The sequence below is a fragment of the Buteo buteo genome, chromosome 10 (assembly GCF_964188355.1).
Source record: "Buteo buteo chromosome 10, bButBut1.hap1.1, whole genome shotgun sequence".
In the NCBI taxonomy this organism is placed as follows: domain Eukaryota; kingdom Metazoa; phylum Chordata; class Aves; order Accipitriformes; family Accipitridae; genus Buteo; species Buteo buteo.
The window spans coordinates 4,908,095-4,924,424 of NC_134180.1; the positions used below are offsets into that span (position 1 = coordinate 4,908,095).

General features: G+C 43.7%; 1 protein-coding gene across 2 annotated transcripts in view; it reads left to right on the plus strand.

Annotated features, from left to right (window-relative positions):
- The first annotated feature begins 2,285 nt into the window (after window positions 1-2,285).
- Window positions 2,286-16,330, plus strand: part of AP3D1 (adaptor related protein complex 3 subunit delta 1) — a 45,840-nt gene continuing 31,795 nt past the window's right edge. For both annotated transcript variants that reach the window (XM_075038156.1, XM_075038157.1), the window contains exon 1: window positions 2,286-2,653. In XM_075038156.1, coding sequence (XP_074894257.1) covers window positions 2,558-2,653 — 96 coding nt within the window. In that variant the 5' untranslated portion in view covers window positions 2,286-2,557. The remainder of the gene's footprint in view (window positions 2,654-16,330) is intronic.

Here is a 16,330-nt window from a genome sequence, read left to right on the forward strand (position 1 = left end):
CCAATTTTGTGTTTCTTTCCCCCACATCTGTTTACACAAAGACAGCAATTAACATAACACAAGCTAAATCTTGTTAAACCTCACTGGGATGGAGACTGGGCAGCAAAACCTATGGAGCGCTCCGAGTGCCGGGACAGGGGAGCCCCACAAGACGGCAAGAAAACTCGCAGAAGCGTTGCCTTTTGGGGGGAAAGCAGGATCAGGCCCTGAACTGAGCAGCCCAGGTCCAGTTCCATCAGGGATGCGATGGCCAGGCTTGTGTTTTCCTATGGATGGACACCGGGACTCGGTAGCGCATCGCTAGAGCTCTCCCCTGGCACAGCATCCCTTAGGGATGCTTGCTGCCAGTGGCAGGAGGAGATGCAGCTGGGAGTGGGAAAGTTCCTTCCTCAAGAAAGCTGCCTGCAAAATTACAACAGCAAAAACAGGAGGTGGCGTTATGTATTAAAAAAAAAAAATCCGAGCTGCAAAAGCCATGAGACAAGCAGCTGCGAATTTTAAGGACTTTAATGACCTGTGGCAAAGATTAGGGTTAGAGCCATGCTCTTAATTAAGGATGATCATAAGGGAATTTCAAACCATCCAGTGTTTGGAGGAAGAAGAGTGAAAAAGTCACTACTGCCCCAAATTTTTAAGGCTGAACCAGGTCAGGTCAGACCAGGAGGAGAAATCCTTGGAAACTCAGTCTGGGAGGAACGAAGTCCTGGGTCCAAATCCTTCTGTAGGAGACTTTCCCCATGCACTCGGTCCCCAGCCCCCTGCTCTGGGGTGCTGCAGCAGCCCCTCTGCCTGGGTCCCTCTCTGCAGCACGGGGTTCGTTAGTGGTGGTGGTGGGGAAGTTCGTTGCGGTGTTGTATCTCCCAGCCTGGGCCTCCACGCCTGGCCCTGTCCTGCAGGTGTGACGATGTGACGGTGCGTGGCCCCGGGCTCCAACTGAGCTGCTGAAATGGTCTGGGTTAGAACCAGGGCTTTTTGCAAGGTTTTTTGGTGGAGCCCCTTGGAGGGCAGGGCTGGCACACCGGCAGAGGCAGGGGGACAGCTGCAGGGGACGGTGGCAGCACAGGTGGGCATGGCCACCCCTTCCCAACCCACCGCCTCATCCGAGGTACCTGGATGTTATCCGTACTGTGAGGACTCCTACGAACAAAACTCTTACCCTTTGACTTTTTCCCTTAAAAAGGGAAACCTAATGCGTAGGGACTGATGCGTGTAGCTATTTCTGAACAAAACAAAAACAAACCCATGGACTCCGTTCTTCTGTCAGGGTCCAACAAAAATAAGCAGTAAGTCAGAATCTGAAAACAGAGAACAAAGGGGAAAAATACTTGAAGCAAACAGAAATCCTTTTCCTTCCCACTGTCGTAAAGTGGCTCAAAAGCCCAAGCAGGTCTTGGCAAGGTCACGTCTCCTTTTCATCTTCAAGCTCCTTTCCGTTTATTCCTTTCCTTTCCCAGATGCTGGAATCTCACTCTGGAGAGGAAGGGGGGGGGGAGCAGCTCCTCTGCATTTTCTTTTCTCTCTCCTGTTCCACCGCACCACCCACCCACAGTGGGACATGGCCTCCTCGGGGCAGACGTGTACATACAGAGTGATGCGGGTGTTTGGCACGTGGGTAGAGGATGAGCTGCGACCATAGGAAAGCTGAACCACTGCCCGCTCCACGTCCGTGGTGCTGCCCATGCGGCTTCGTGTCCGCCTGGCCATCACCCATCACCCATCATCACCCGTCACCCATCACCCATTGTCACCCCTCACCCATCGTCACCCATCACAGCTCTCCCACGCTGGCACTTGTCACCTGGGGAAATGGGTGACTGTATTTAGGCAGCTACCCAAGTCCCCACGAGTGTTGGGGACTTGGAGTGGCCACGGAGGTTGGCGCTCGCTCCCCGTGGGGTGGTGGCAGCCGGTGCCCGGGCTGCAGCAGCATGCGGAGCCACGTCCCCGCGAGGGAAATTTGGCAAGAATGCCAAACTTTGGCTGTATCGGTTGTGCAGCCGTTAAAGACACCCACGGGCCAGCCCCACGGAGGGACCCCGGGCCCGCGCTCCCCCCGCCACGTGGGACCTGCGGGGGCGGGGCCAGGGGGGCGGGGCGTCGGGGGGAGGTGGAGTTAGCGGCTGGAGTGACGCAAGCAGCGTGGGCGGGGATGGGCGTGGCCTAGCGGGGAATGGAGGGGGGGCAGGAGAGCGGAGAGGCGAGTGGGCGCGGCTGGGGCGGGCGCGGGGGCGTGGTTAGGCGAGCGGAGGCGGGGCCGAGCCCTCAGCTGACCGGCCGCCATTTTGTCAGGCGCTGGGGAGGCTGAGCGGAGGCTGGAGTTGGGGTTCGCGGCCGCCGGGGCCGCCCCTGCCTGCCGCCCGCCCTGTGCCGCGCCGCGCCGGGGGCGAGCAGCGTCCGCGCCCCCCCCCACCTCCCCACCCGGGATGTGAGCGGTCCCGGATCCGCTGGTCTCACCCGGCTCTAGCGGTAGCAGGAGCCGCGGCGGCCCCCCCCGGCTGGGCCCGGCCCCTCAGCCCCGAGCGCAGGCCCCGCGGCCCGGCCCGGCCCCGCCGCCGCCATGGCGCTGAAGATGGTGAAGGGCAGCATCGACCGCATGTTTGACAAGAACCTGCAGGACCTGGTGCGCGGAATCCGCAACCACAAGGAGGACGAGGTGAGCGGACCCGGCCCCCGCCGCGGTGGGGCTGCCGGCTCCCCTTGGCTCCGGCCTGGGCCTCCCACCCGGAGCTGGCTCGCCTCATCCCTCCGTGCTGGCTGTCACCCGTTTCCCGGTCAGGTCCTGCTCCGCCGGGGGGTCGGGGAGTGGGTGGGAACCCACCTCCAGCCCGCTCCCCGCAGGGAAGGCTGCACCAGGCCCAGAAGCAGCCGGGTGTCTTTGGCTACCCTGGAAAGGGGATGTTGGTTTGGGGAAGGTGGAAGCTGGAATCAAAACGAGGAAGATGATGCTGCGGTGTAGGCCAAAAGGGATAGTCTGTGGGAGAACGAGAAGGCGTTAGGGGAGCAGTGAGTTGAAAAGGAGGATAAGGGAGGGTCACGCTTGGTACTCGCTTTCCCATTTAGTGTGATGGTGAGATCCCTGATACATACTTATATATATGTAAAATAGAAGAATTCCTTTCTAGTGCACTACAGTCAAGTACTGTAGTGAACTATATATTCTTCACCGTGAAGCTGATACACAGGAAGGCTGGGTTCCGTCATAATTGAGCTTTCAAATTATTCATGTTGTACACCTTCTGACTAAAATGTATTTTCCTTGTTTCAAAGCTTTTGCAGGCAGAAAGCACTTGCATGTGTTGGCCTGTTATTCTCTCTTGTATTAGAGGCACGTGATCAGGAAATTAGTATAGGTGAAGTAATTAGTCATCAAGAACATGTTATGTGAGGCTTTCCACATTGAAGTGTCACATGTTAATTGGGAAGTAACGGACACTAAGGATATCATCTATGTTCATCTTTAAGTAAGTAGTCACGGCCTTAGAAGCTTTCTTATGAATGGTCTAACAGTTACACTTTGCTGGAATATCAGTGAGTTGCTGTGGAGTCAGTGACAGGCTAAAAATATTTCTAGAGTACAGTGTTTCTTCATAAGAGTACAATATCCAAATGGTATGAGCTATGGAAAGTATCTGGGAAGTTTGTAATCTTGTAACGAGATCAAATATATAAGTTGGAAAACTAATTTAATGGGAACATAAAATCCAACTTCCAAAACCACATGATTTTTCAAATAGCTTTTAAGCCTGTTGTGCATAGGACAAGGTGACTTGCTAGTGATGATACCTGGGAAACTTGTAATTTTATTTTAGTATACATTAAATTTATGGGCATTGATTTGGTCACAGAGGAAGACAGTGCTACTGTGAAGTGTGCAGTGCCCTGCAAAATGTGGGAAACTACATGGAGAAGTGTAAACAGCATGTTTATGTGGACACTTAATGTGTTATACTCAAAGCTGGAACAGTAATTCTGTGGAGCACTTCCCCATAGTGTGCTTAGGCCCAGTTTGTATGTTATGCTGCTTTTAGTAAATATGCTTTATCCTTTTATGCATAGGACAGAAAATGTTTCTTCAACTGTCAAACCTCTGAGGATACCCCTGAAGAAGGTCCAGGCTGGTCCAGGCCTTTGGGGCACTAGTCGTCTTTGAGGAGGATTGAACATACTGTTCTCATTTCTAAAATAATTTTGTGACAAATAGCTCCTTTTCCAGGACTTCATAAAGAGCGCAAGTGCTGTTACACAGTGAGGATTAAAAAGTTCCTGTGCATCATAAGCCACACCAAGTTTGTTCTTAGTCTGTGACAAGAAATATTTAAAATGCATTGGCTTTGATCTCCTTTGGAGTTAGGAAAAAACACTGCTCACAATTTTGTAGGGCTCTCTATATTTGACGGGAGTTGTTACACAGGTATACACACTCTCTAGGATTCAGTGAGGTCAAAGCAAATGTGTTATCTCTTACTCTAAGTAAGAAAGAGGCTGATGTCAATTACAATGGTTGGACTGTAGCATGGTAGTATTTTACATTACGGTAGCTCTTTAGTTTGAAATACAAGTTGTGAGATTTTAAAATAGATAACTGTAGGGGTAGTTCCTTTTTATATCCTCATGTGCACAGCAAAAATTAAAACCCGAACTTCAAGTTGTGTTCAGCTGATCAGTAGACGTTGCACTGATGAAATGTGCATCTTCTGTAGCATAGACTGTTTCAGCATTCTTCAGAGATTTTGCTTTATTACATAGAGTGGCTGCAGACAGCACAGGACTGTTCCTTTTTCTAACCCACCTGGCTGAAGAGGGCTGTAAAACTTCTGCTGTTAAGATGCTGGGCGTTGATTCAGTGCTTCCCAGGCAATGGTCATGGATGTTTGCTAATTTTCAGGTGATGTTACAAAATCAGAATAGCATATTAGAGGAAGTAGCTGCAAAAATTCTTCCTCCTTTCTCTACAGTGCTTCCATTGTTCATTGTATCTATTAAATGTTGCTCCAGTACTGAATGTAGTTGTTAGCCAACATTTGTGTGTCTCAAGATAAGAGTCTAAGCTTAAGGCACACACTCTGTCCTATTCAGAAGAGCATATTTGTTTAAAACAAACAGCAGTGTGCTTTGGTGGCAAGGATATTAGCTGTTGATCTCAGCTCAACAAGAATTACTCTATGAAAGAAATGTCTCTGGAAAGGAGGTACTGTGGTTGTTAAATAAAAATTACATGGAAAGAAATGAAAGCATGATTATTGCTTTGACTTGTGATTTAGTTAAGCTTTTTGCAGAAGGTTAATTTCTGTTGTGTTTTGGTTCTTGTCTTTTGGAATTTAATCATACAGAAATCCTGCCCATCATTTCGTCCCCTCATCTTTTTGGGCAGCCTCTCCTGGTAGATAGGAGATAGTAAGATTTATTCCTTTCCAATTCCTCCGCAGTTACCATCACAAGCAAGTGTATCTGATATTTTACTGACGCAACGAGGCTGTGTTTGTAGTGCAGGATGCTCCAAATGGTTGTCACCTTGGTTGAGATGTGGGTTTCTCAATACAGCTTTTCAACAGACTTACTGCATTCTTGCTTAATGGTTATGTGTTCATCCTGTATTGCTGGGACTCTTAAGCGCATACCCCAAGGCTTGTTGTGAGGTAAATGGAGCACCAGAGCTCTTTTCCAATACATTTTAAGTGTCTTCCTCAGCTCACTGGAGGAACTGAGAGGGTACTGGAGGCTGCCCGGCACTTTAGCTCACATCCTTGCTGCAGGGTGCTTAATTACCTGTCAGAGGCTATTTTCATTTTAGTTTCTCATCTGTATCCAAAGCTGACCCATTTATTTGAGTTTAAAACACTGAAACTGAAGTGATGGTCTTCTGTAAGGTTGAGAGGTAAGAGATAGGAGTTAGTTAACACAGTCACTTTTCTGTGCAGACATACTCTATTTTCCAGTCTTCCGGGGAAAATTGGAGCTGCATCATCCTTCTGCGAAGTAAACGCTAGTGTGGAAGGAATGAGGTAGCATAACAGCATTAGATCTTTTCCTAGTTTGACGTGTTGTGTTTACTTTTCAACACTGTACAGATGCTCTAATTCCTGGGGTGTTTCCCAGTGCCAGTTCAAAGTTTGAGGGAAAGCCAAACCTGCAAGAAAGACTTCATCCTATTCCATTCTCCCTTGACCTTCACTTCTAACATCTCATTCTCTCTTTCATTTGGAAAATGAATCTTCTTGGTAGTGAAAGCAGTGAGTCTTTCACCTGTTATTAGGTGGTTTTGTCCCATATGGAGTAACTTCTCCCACTTTGTGCCTACTTCTTATGGATGTGCTACACAGCAGGCTCAAGGGGGAAGTGGCTTGTACCAAGGGTTGTTAAAACTAGAACAGATTTTTTCCAAACTGAGAAATTATTTCTGTTTAGGGGTGTTCTCCTGAATGTGAAATAAAGGAAGGGCTAATCCTTTTATGCTATCTGGCTCTTGCACAGCATTTTGCATTTGCAGTTAGGAAGTTTATTGGTCCCAACAAGGAAGCTATTGTCAGATGCTATGGCAGGGGTTCCTTTGTAAAACTGAGATGATAAAATAACAGAAACAGAGATGTTAAATGAGTGGTGCTTTGTCCTGTTCAGACCATAGCCCTCTGTGTTTCAAGTGCCTTTGATTTACTGGAGGGCACTTAAGGAGGGAGAAGGGGTTAAAAAAAGTCCTGCACAAAAAGTCTGCGCACTTCTCTCATAACGTGAGAAAATTGCCTCCCTCTTCTTTCAGAGAGTCTGCTGCTTGTGTGCCAGGATTAGCACTTCGCAGTTTTGGTCATCGATACTTTCAGGAAAAAGCCTGTTAAAAAATTCACATTTTCTTGTGTGTTGTGTTTGGTGATAAGTATCTTGTTGCTGGTTTACATTTAAGATGTTGTTTTGTACAGAAGCAAGTTGGAGGAGTGAAAGGAGCAATCAGTGTTTCTGGTTGGAAAAAAAAAAAAAAATTAATTTCAGTTGATAATATAATGCAAAATGAGAGGCGTGTTGAACGTTCATGCCGTGAAATATGTATTTCACTGCTTAGAAAGACCAGGCTTACCAAACTGGCAGCATGTCCTCGTTTCTTACTGACTGTTAACCAAAGACAGTGGACTTGTATTGTTAAAAAAACCTGTTCCCCTAAATATAGGGCTGCTGTGGTCGACTGCACACTTCCAGCTACTTCTCTGATGCGTTTTCAGATGAAATCATGGTGTAAGGAGTTTTGAGGCATCTTTTAACATCACAAAGGTCTTTTGGGTGCAGCCTGTCATCAGCAAGGCTGAAGACAATCTAATGCTGGGTTTTCTGATGGCTTGGCCTGTAGCCACTATTGCAGTATTAATGTCAAATAGTAAAGGATATGGGATGGAACATAATAGGGGAATTTTGAGGAATGCTAAAAAGCTCGTTGGTGCCCAAGACTGAACAAACAGCCCAACTGCTAGGCAATGTGCAGTTCATTGATGACAGACAGCTCTTTCAGTCACTGATGCTCGATCAGTTACTGCTTGTCATATGTGTGTTAATATCTTTGAAGGGAGCTCATTATTCCACCCACTTTCAAGTGGATCTAGAGTTGCTATTGTTAATTCTTTGAGCATGTGAATCACTGGAAAAGACAAAGTCGGAAATAGAAACAATACACAAAAGAGGGTTGGATAAGGACCTCACATCGATTGGTAAAAAAGCAGACTAGTAGTGGCCTCCAAGGTAGCAAGGCCCAGTGTAACAGTGTCCCTGCCTTACCTGCTGTGTCACGGAAAACAAAGGGCCTGGAGGAGCTGTGGAACATGAGCCAAGACGTGGGCTTTTTCTTGTGTGATTACAAGCAGAGAGCAGCTGAGGCTTTGCATTAGTGCTGCCTTTCATTAGCTTCTTGCTTTCTCCTGTGTTAAATATTACTTAATTGACTGTGGCATAAGTGGGGCTAATAGCTTTGTTCCCAGTCCAGATCCTTTTGTAGCTCTCTCTTTTGAGGATTTGAAATGCTCCAGACAGATCGCTTTCTCACACATGTAAGTAAAAATTCTGCCTAGGCAGGTCCAGGGGAGAGGAAGAGCTTCTGGTACCTTGTCCTAAGAAATGGAGTGGCCCGTACACTGCACCTTTTGCAAGGCCAGTGGAAGAACAGCCAGAAAAATCAAAGTGGAATAAAGATACTAACTACTTTTCTGTACTGTGGTCATCTTCAGAGAGTTGTTCATTTGATGCTTTCTGATGCAGCTCTCTTGGTCCCAGTGATAAGTGTAGAAAATGGGGCCTTTTGTGATTTCCTCTAATGTCGTCAGTGTCCACAAAAGTGACTGAAAAACCTCTTCCTCTATGATGTGGGTTAGTGAATATACTTGGTGCACTGAGAGTACCTTTAGGTTTTTCTCTTAGAAGTGTTCTTTGATAGCATGTCCCATTTCTTGTGTGATGCAAAGAGCAGCAAGGGAGGACCTGCATCAGAAAGACCAAGTCATGAGACCAGTTACAAAGAAGCATTGTGTTCCTTTAGGTTATTAAAAAAACCATGATCATTCATGCTGAAAAACAGAAATGCTTCATAATCTAAGGGGAGTCTGCTTAAATCTAGGTGGCAGGAAGTGTAAAGATATTTGGGTAAGGTAAAAGGTGCAGAAAATAACATGGTTAGTGGTAGTGTTAGTAGCTCATAAAGGTAGTTGAGTGCTTTTTTAAAGCAGCATACGTTCAAAATAACTGACAATACATACGAGTCCTATTGAATACTGAAGTGTAACTGAGCATAAAAAAACGTTTGGTTCATACTGGCTTACCTCCGCAGTCACTGACCAGTAGGCTGATCAAACGGAGTTTGTAGACTACGCGATTGAGTGCTGGCTTTTGTATTAGCTGTTTCCTTTTTACTGTTGTTTATTTTATGACCTAGGTGTTCAAACCTGTTAGCTTTCGCTGAGAGATTTCTATGTTAAAAGGTGTATAAAGGGAAGTAGACATCAATGTGGGTATGTTGAAACTTTCTTCCGGTGGGGTCAATGTTCGTGGCAAATTCAGGCTGGATAAAATATATCACTTCTAGCTATCGCGGTGTGACTGGTCTTCAGCCTTGAGGAATGTAAGTTTGTTTAAAGCAAGTGGTATGACTGTACAGCAGGGAGTAGGTGAACAAATTTAATTACACAAATATTTGTACTGAATACAAGAAGTCAGCAATGGCCACAAACCATCTTTTAATTCATTGTCCTTACTTTTCTGTAACTGAGAAGAACTCATAGCTTTGCATAAATCAGAGTTACATCTTTGTAATATTTTCAGTGTTACGTGTTTATATAGTATTGATACCTCATTAAGCATCTCTTTTTGTGATGTTTCCCTCTGAACTATTTCTAGTCAGCTGAGTCTCAGAAACAATAGCTACTTTAGTTCCTTAGAAGGAAGTGATCGTTTCCTATATGTACAACAAAACGTGTGCTTGTAATGAACCCTACCTTTATCAAAGCCTGAAATTATGCCCAGAAATATGTCTGGAACTAGCAAATTGAAAAATCTGTTGTAAAAGTACTTGCACAGCTTTTTGCATAGTAATGTAAAAAAAAAAAGTTTGAGTACATCTTTTGTTTGCACGGATAAGCACTTTTATCTGACGCATTTCTCTGGTCTTTAAAAGTTGTCTGCTCAGGTATGATTTAGCACAGGCCCTTGAGGATTGTTTAATAGTGTGCAATTAAATTAACAAATACTGTGATCAGACTGGAGACATTTATATTAAGGGAGTGATCAGACTGGAGATATATTAAGGGACATCTCTAGAGCCTCACTGATGATACATGCTTGCTAATCTATGTTGGACTGTTTTGGGTTTTACTATCTAATACCCAGTTAATTGCACCATCTCAGACTAGCCCACCTGGGGAAGTGATAGAGGATGGCTTGTGTAGCTGTGCTGCAGCTTCCTGCACAGGTGCTCTTTTGTGTGAAGTACTTCAATTGCCTTTGGGTAAACTGCCAAAAAGGCGCTTTCCATGGGAGACTGCCAGGACACCCTGGTGCTCGGTGAGATGCTGCGGGTGCTGCAGTGCTCAGCATGTCTGGGTGCATGCATTGGGCTGGGTCTTGCTTGGAGTCACTTTGGACAAGCAGCTGCAACGCTACATCTGTTTCTTTTCTGAAATCGAATCCTTCTGTATTACATACCTGTTCGGAAGATTGTATGTGTTTTTTTTCTACAGTGCTTTATGGCACTGTGGTGCTTTGTTTGGGGTTGTCTAGTATCTGCTCTGAAACTGGTAGGTGTACACTTCTTGCTTAGCATCTCTCTGAATTTTTAAGGTTCAAAGGTTTTTATTGGTTTATGAATCAGTTTAGGATAGATGGATGCATCATGCCAAATTTCAGTTGGTATGTATAATTTCAGTAAACATTAAGAAAAGAAAAAAGTGTAAGTTGACTTTTCGCATTTCTCCCTCAGTGTCATTTGGCCAAGGAGTCTTGCTGTCTCGCTTTGGTTGTAATAGACAAGGGGGTAGTGGATAATGCATCATGTTTCTAATAAATAATATAGGAGAAGGCTGCTGCAAATGAAGTGGCAAAGGTTGACCGTCATGCCTCCAGTGTTTATCACTGATTAAAACAGTACATTGCTCTAGGATCTTAAGGCTACCTACAAGACAAGTGAATAAATCCCTGGAAAGCTAGGTAGCAAAGAGAAACTAAGGCATGTTAAAACATGTATAGCAATACTGTTCATCAACAGCTGAGTGAAAGATAAGCTTGGCTTTTTCAAAATGCCTTTCAGGTTGTAACATGTTTTCTGAGCTCCCTATTGCATCTGACTACTCTCTGCACCATTTTGTTTTGGTTGCTGGAAACCCACTTAAATGAATGCTGTATAATTTCTCAGTTATTGATTATATTCTGTTACATGCTTATCTACTTTGCTTGGTTTATGGATTTAGTGAAGTTAGTTATGAGATAGATACCGTGTGGGAGCATGTGCCTTGGAATTCTCTTTCAATCCAGCTATGGAGTAGTCTTAATGAAGGATCCTGTTACTTACCTCAAATAGCTTTTTCTGCAGTATTTAAATAATATAATATTTTTAGTTATGTGTGACAAGTTAACATCTAATATGCTTATCTCTAACACTGTGTTCAAGTGAGTGGAAAGGAGCATGTTTTGCTTTTTTATGCTCTTGGCTGTTACTTCAGTTGATTTACTCTGTGCTGTCATGGTACGATGCCTGTGTTCCAGGTACTGTCATCAATTATAGGTGTATAAATTCTGTTTGACTAGCTCAGTGGTGTTTGTTGATGTGAAGTACTGCTTTTGGGGTTTTTGATAGAAGCCTGGCAAGTGATACGTATTTCTTTCCAGCTTTCATCCTAAGTTAGGAGGTGGCAGCTGATGTGTGCTGTGCTTGTAACAGGATCTTCTGCTTGAAGCACAAACAAATTTGAAAGTTGCTTCGCCTCCACAAGGTGTCTGTGGTGCAACTGCCTTTTGTGTTATGCATCATGGTCATGTCACATGGCTTGCATTCCACAGGTAGTATTTCTTAAGATTATTTTTAAAAAAAAGGGAAAAAGGGTGGGAGAGGCAGTTGTTGCTGCTTTTCTGGAAGTTGGAGCAGTGGGCATCTTACTCTCATGTGAGATTGTCATGTGCTCATGCTCAACGTGATTTCATGGAGTTTGTCTCCAAGTCCTACAAAAACCTGATAAATCCTACAGTGCTTAAAATGAAAGAAATGTTGTATTTTGTGCTTATTTCAGTTACTTATTTTTATGTTCTACTTATTCCGAACTTTTTCTGTTTTAGAATGGCGTAGTTATGCATTTATATTGGATCGTATCTTGCTACTTGGGATGTCCACTGTTAATCATCCTTTCCTTAAAACACTGTATTTAATCCTGAAAGTGCAAGAGAAATAGGGACTAATGTTCACTGACATCTTACTGTTTCATCTGGGTGGGAAGCACTTCGCTGTTGCAGTAAGTGACAGGTTTGAATCTCAAATCAGCTGCAGCAGATCCAGTGTATTGAGGCTGGATCCTGACAAGGACTTTGGTGGAAGATTCTGCTGCGTTTGGTTTGCTGGACTGTAACCCTAAGCAGTAAGAATACAAGTTTGCCTTCTCTTGGTTTCAGAAGATTGTATATGGCTGAGGTAAGTACAGCTTCTTTAAGAGTATTGGAAATTAGTAGCTTTCATGATTAATGTAAAGGTTCTGCAGTGGTATCCATTCTAATTGTTAGTGTCTTCTCATCAGCTGATGAAAGTATAGCATAGAGAGTCACATTTCCTAGGAACATAATTGTTGTTCAGTTAGATTAGTGATTTTTCAATTTCGTTCACTTATTGCTTAAAAAAAGTTAGTCTTTTATGAACATCTTTGAAATTGTCAGCAAACCCCAAGTTCTGTCTTGGCCAGAGCTTGGAATGAAGTTTTAGAGTTTTTCAAAGTTAATTCAAAAAACATGGCTTGGGAACTGAAAAATCCTATAAACTGACATTTTGGCTTCTTACCATGACCCACTTTTCCCTTCCTTCCTCCCTCCCTCTGTTTCAAGGGGATTTCATCTTTGATTTGTGATACCTTCATTCTTATTTTAGCCACTTGCACTTGTTTAAACACACATATTTTCTAGGTGAGGTCTTGGAATTCTTGAGGAATTTGGGCTTAATTTTAAAATTAGCTTGTGTATTTTGTTAATGGATGTAAAATGCTTACTGCATCTGTTTGGTGGAATACATTAAGAAATGGCAGTTACGACTTTGCGCTGTATTCATGGCTTTGTTGAGTAATTACTGCTAACATCTGCATGCTTTACTTGTTCTTTAGCTGCGCTGCTCTGAGTGTGTTTCTGTAATCTTCCTCCTTCTGAGGGATATGGGAGAGAAAACAATCACCCAAGTGGTTGCTATAGCATTTCATTAAGGAGGCTTTTCTACCGAGTTGGGAAAGGCTCCTTTCCCACTTGGCAGCCTAGCACAAATAAAAGAGCTCCTCTCAGCTCTTTTCCGTGTATTATCATATGCCCTTCAGCTTTTGACTGCAGAGTTGCAGCTTTGCCTGGATTGCCATCATTCTGAGGGTGTTCTTTAACTTAATGGCTCTGCTTGTTCTCGACTACACCAGGAGTGAAAGGCTGCCTTATAATTGCCTTGCTTGCTCAAAGCAGTCCGGCTGGGAATGTCCAAAGGTCTATAAATATTGTGACTTAGAAGTCCTCCTTGGTTGACTAGCCAAAATGTGTGAGCAATTGAGTAGCATCCCAGGAAGACTTCAAGTTAAGACTGTCACAGAATTAGTAAGGAATTAATAGTTAGGAAATATACTGATATTATAATGAATACTGGGAACATAAATGAACTCTGAAGTATTTTCCTTTTGCATTCCTTTCTTCATGGGATCTCAAAAGCATTTAAGGAAAAACAGAGCCGATTATTTCCTGGCAAGTATTTGTTTTTAATTACCACCCTAGGAAATTGCTATATTAGGATTTATGCAAAAACTATCAGTGAATCAATGCTCGGAAAGATACCCAGATTTTGTCCTGTTTCAGTATGTAAATGTTTTGGGTTTTTTTCCTGCAAATGTGTGGGCCTTGCTGAGTGGCTGCCATTTTTAGTTCATTGCATCGAATGGTTGTTCTCCCTTTTACTGTCTAGTTTGACTCCATTGAACAGCTTGCAGGCTGCAGTGTGGGGCCTGAGGGTGTTGGTCAGCGTGAAAATGCTTTGGTGTGGCCTCCTGTCCAGTGCTTTGCAGAGATGGGCAATTCCGCTAGCCAGAGACCAGGGAAGAGCTTTGCTGAAGATCCACACACGCCTACTTGTTTCCTTTGTATGTATGTAGATGTTAAATGTGGTAGCAAATCTGGCTACGGTGTGCTGGTTGGGTTTCAGATTTAAGCGGGAGACTAAGTAGATCAGTTTTCTTCATATTGCTCATTCATGACAGTGCAACTCTGCAGAGATTAACAAAAAGTTAATACCTGCTGATCCTCTAAAGCTTTCTATATATAGGGTCTTTCATTCCTTGTAGTCTTAGGATTTGAAGTACAGCTATTTTGGAAGGACGCCTTTCTGCTCTTCAAAATCCCTTATTTTAGTTTCAGATCTGATTCCGAGTTCTGTAATATACTTTTCCAGAAGTTGCTCATTATGTTAGGCTGGCTGGTAGACAGGGGTTTGCCTGCAGACAGCTGGGGCCATCGAGCGTGGCTAGTGACTGTATTCGGCTGTGTGGGGCTGTATGTTATTGAACTTTTCTGTACTTTCCCCACCCCGGTCACACAGTGGTTTGTGCTCAACTCCCAAGAGGTTGCCAGGAAACTTAGGCTGATGTTTAAATAGTTTGGGGATAGGTGCTGTGGGAAATGACAATAATGCTTTCTGGTTATGGACATAAAGACTGAGAACCTGCATGTTAGTATTCTGCTCTGAGAACCAGTGCTGACCTTGCTGACCAAGATACGGCAACGAGATACACACGTGAAGGATTCTGTGACACTGTTCCAGCGTGCTCTTATGTGTGCATAAAATATTCAAGGCTAGGTACAATATATTTGTAGATCAATTGCATGTTGTATAAGTTGTTCTTTCAGCATCTCCGATCAAGTATTTATTTTCTATTATCAGAATTTTTTTTAGTTTATACTTAAGAGTTTAAACTTCCTGTGGGAGTTTTCTGGACCTGAATCACTCTCAGGCGAAGGGTTTAAAATTCCAAATCTTCTGCGTCCAGGGAGAAGTCACCTGGATTCTACGTTGTTAAGCGTTTGGGGGCAATGCCATCTCCAGTTTTGGCAGATGTGATCCACTTCCCCATATCGAGGAGGACAGATGGGTATCTTTGTAGAGGAAAGGGTTGTTTGGCATTTAGCATGCTCTCCCTTAAAATGAAAATTCCCATTGCAAAGTTAGTATTTCTATCCCAAATACAGGCATTTAGGAATATCTTAAATTTCTTCAAGTAAACTCATTTGCCCACTTTCTTCCATCAGACCTTCTGAGTTACATCATGCTGGAGAGCAGGGCTGCTGTTTGAGGGACCTCTGTAGGCTGCAGGCATGGGTCAGACAGGAGCTCAATGAAGGTCAACAAAGACTTTTAGTAAAAGTCTCAAAATAACAAATGTGTTTCCACGTGAGCTTACCAGTGCCATGGAGGAGCTGACTTTTATCCTTCTGTAAGTGCAAGGTTTGAGAGAAAAGCCAGATAAATTATTCTGCTTCTATAGAAGCTGTTAAACCAGTGAAGCTGCTGCTTCTCTGAAGTATGTGTATTCACCATGTGTCCTGATGGTGGATTCTAATTCTGCTATTGCTAGACTCTGAATGATAGCAGTGTAAATTGTTACATGACTGTTGCTTGGAGTATGAAGTCCCTGCATTAAAATTCAGTTGCTACCTTTCCTCACCTGGATTGTTGCAGTGTCTCTTTGCACTACAGACCTTGTACAATTTCTTTTTATTGTCACCTGCTATTTATTAAAAATAACTTTCTCTGCTTCTAGCAGCAAACTTTCATGACTTGAAGTATGAATATTGCTCTAGGACATTTGTAAAAGACCGGAGAATGGTTGGGATAATACACAAAGTTTAGTATAAAGAAATGTTAATTAAAGGCAGGACAGTAGACTTCTATGTTGAAAGTATCTTTTTGGTGGAAGGTAATGGTATTCAGGCAGGATTTTACTTTGAAACTAGGTAATCTGTTTCTGACCTGGTTCCTCTGACCGTTCACTTATTTATATGGAATGTGAAATGCCCTGGTGCATGTGTGGCTTTTAAAAGAGAGATTATTTCTCTGCATTTAAATTTTCATGATTTCTGTAGCAGATACCTTCAGTACTCAAATCATAATTAATTGTGAACTGAAAAAATCACTGAGCTAACCCTACTTGTAAAATCTGTACAGATATTTTTAAATTACGCATTTGCCACATCCCTCCCACAAGCACAGATGTGATTGTGTTTGGAAAGAAATTAAGGACCAATATTTAACTGTAAACATTGTGACATTAAGTGTTCTGAATTACTGAGAAGTTCATACAAATAACTGTTGCTTATCAAAATGTGTAAATGGTAAAATCGCTCATCTGAGTCGTGCACCAGGGAGGGGGTGTCCTTGCCATGGCTGGGGGGGAATGGCAAGGGTTACAGCCAGAAGTACCTGTATCCTGTATGAGACTTGTGCTCTGTCCCTTCAAACGTGAGGACTGTTGTGGGTGCACATCTGCAGTGCCATCTGTATACAGGGTGCCCAGAAGAAGAGTAACTCATCAGTCACCTTAAATTTGTGGGCTATTAATAGTGTTTGACGTAGTGTTTTCTAGACATGTAATGAATG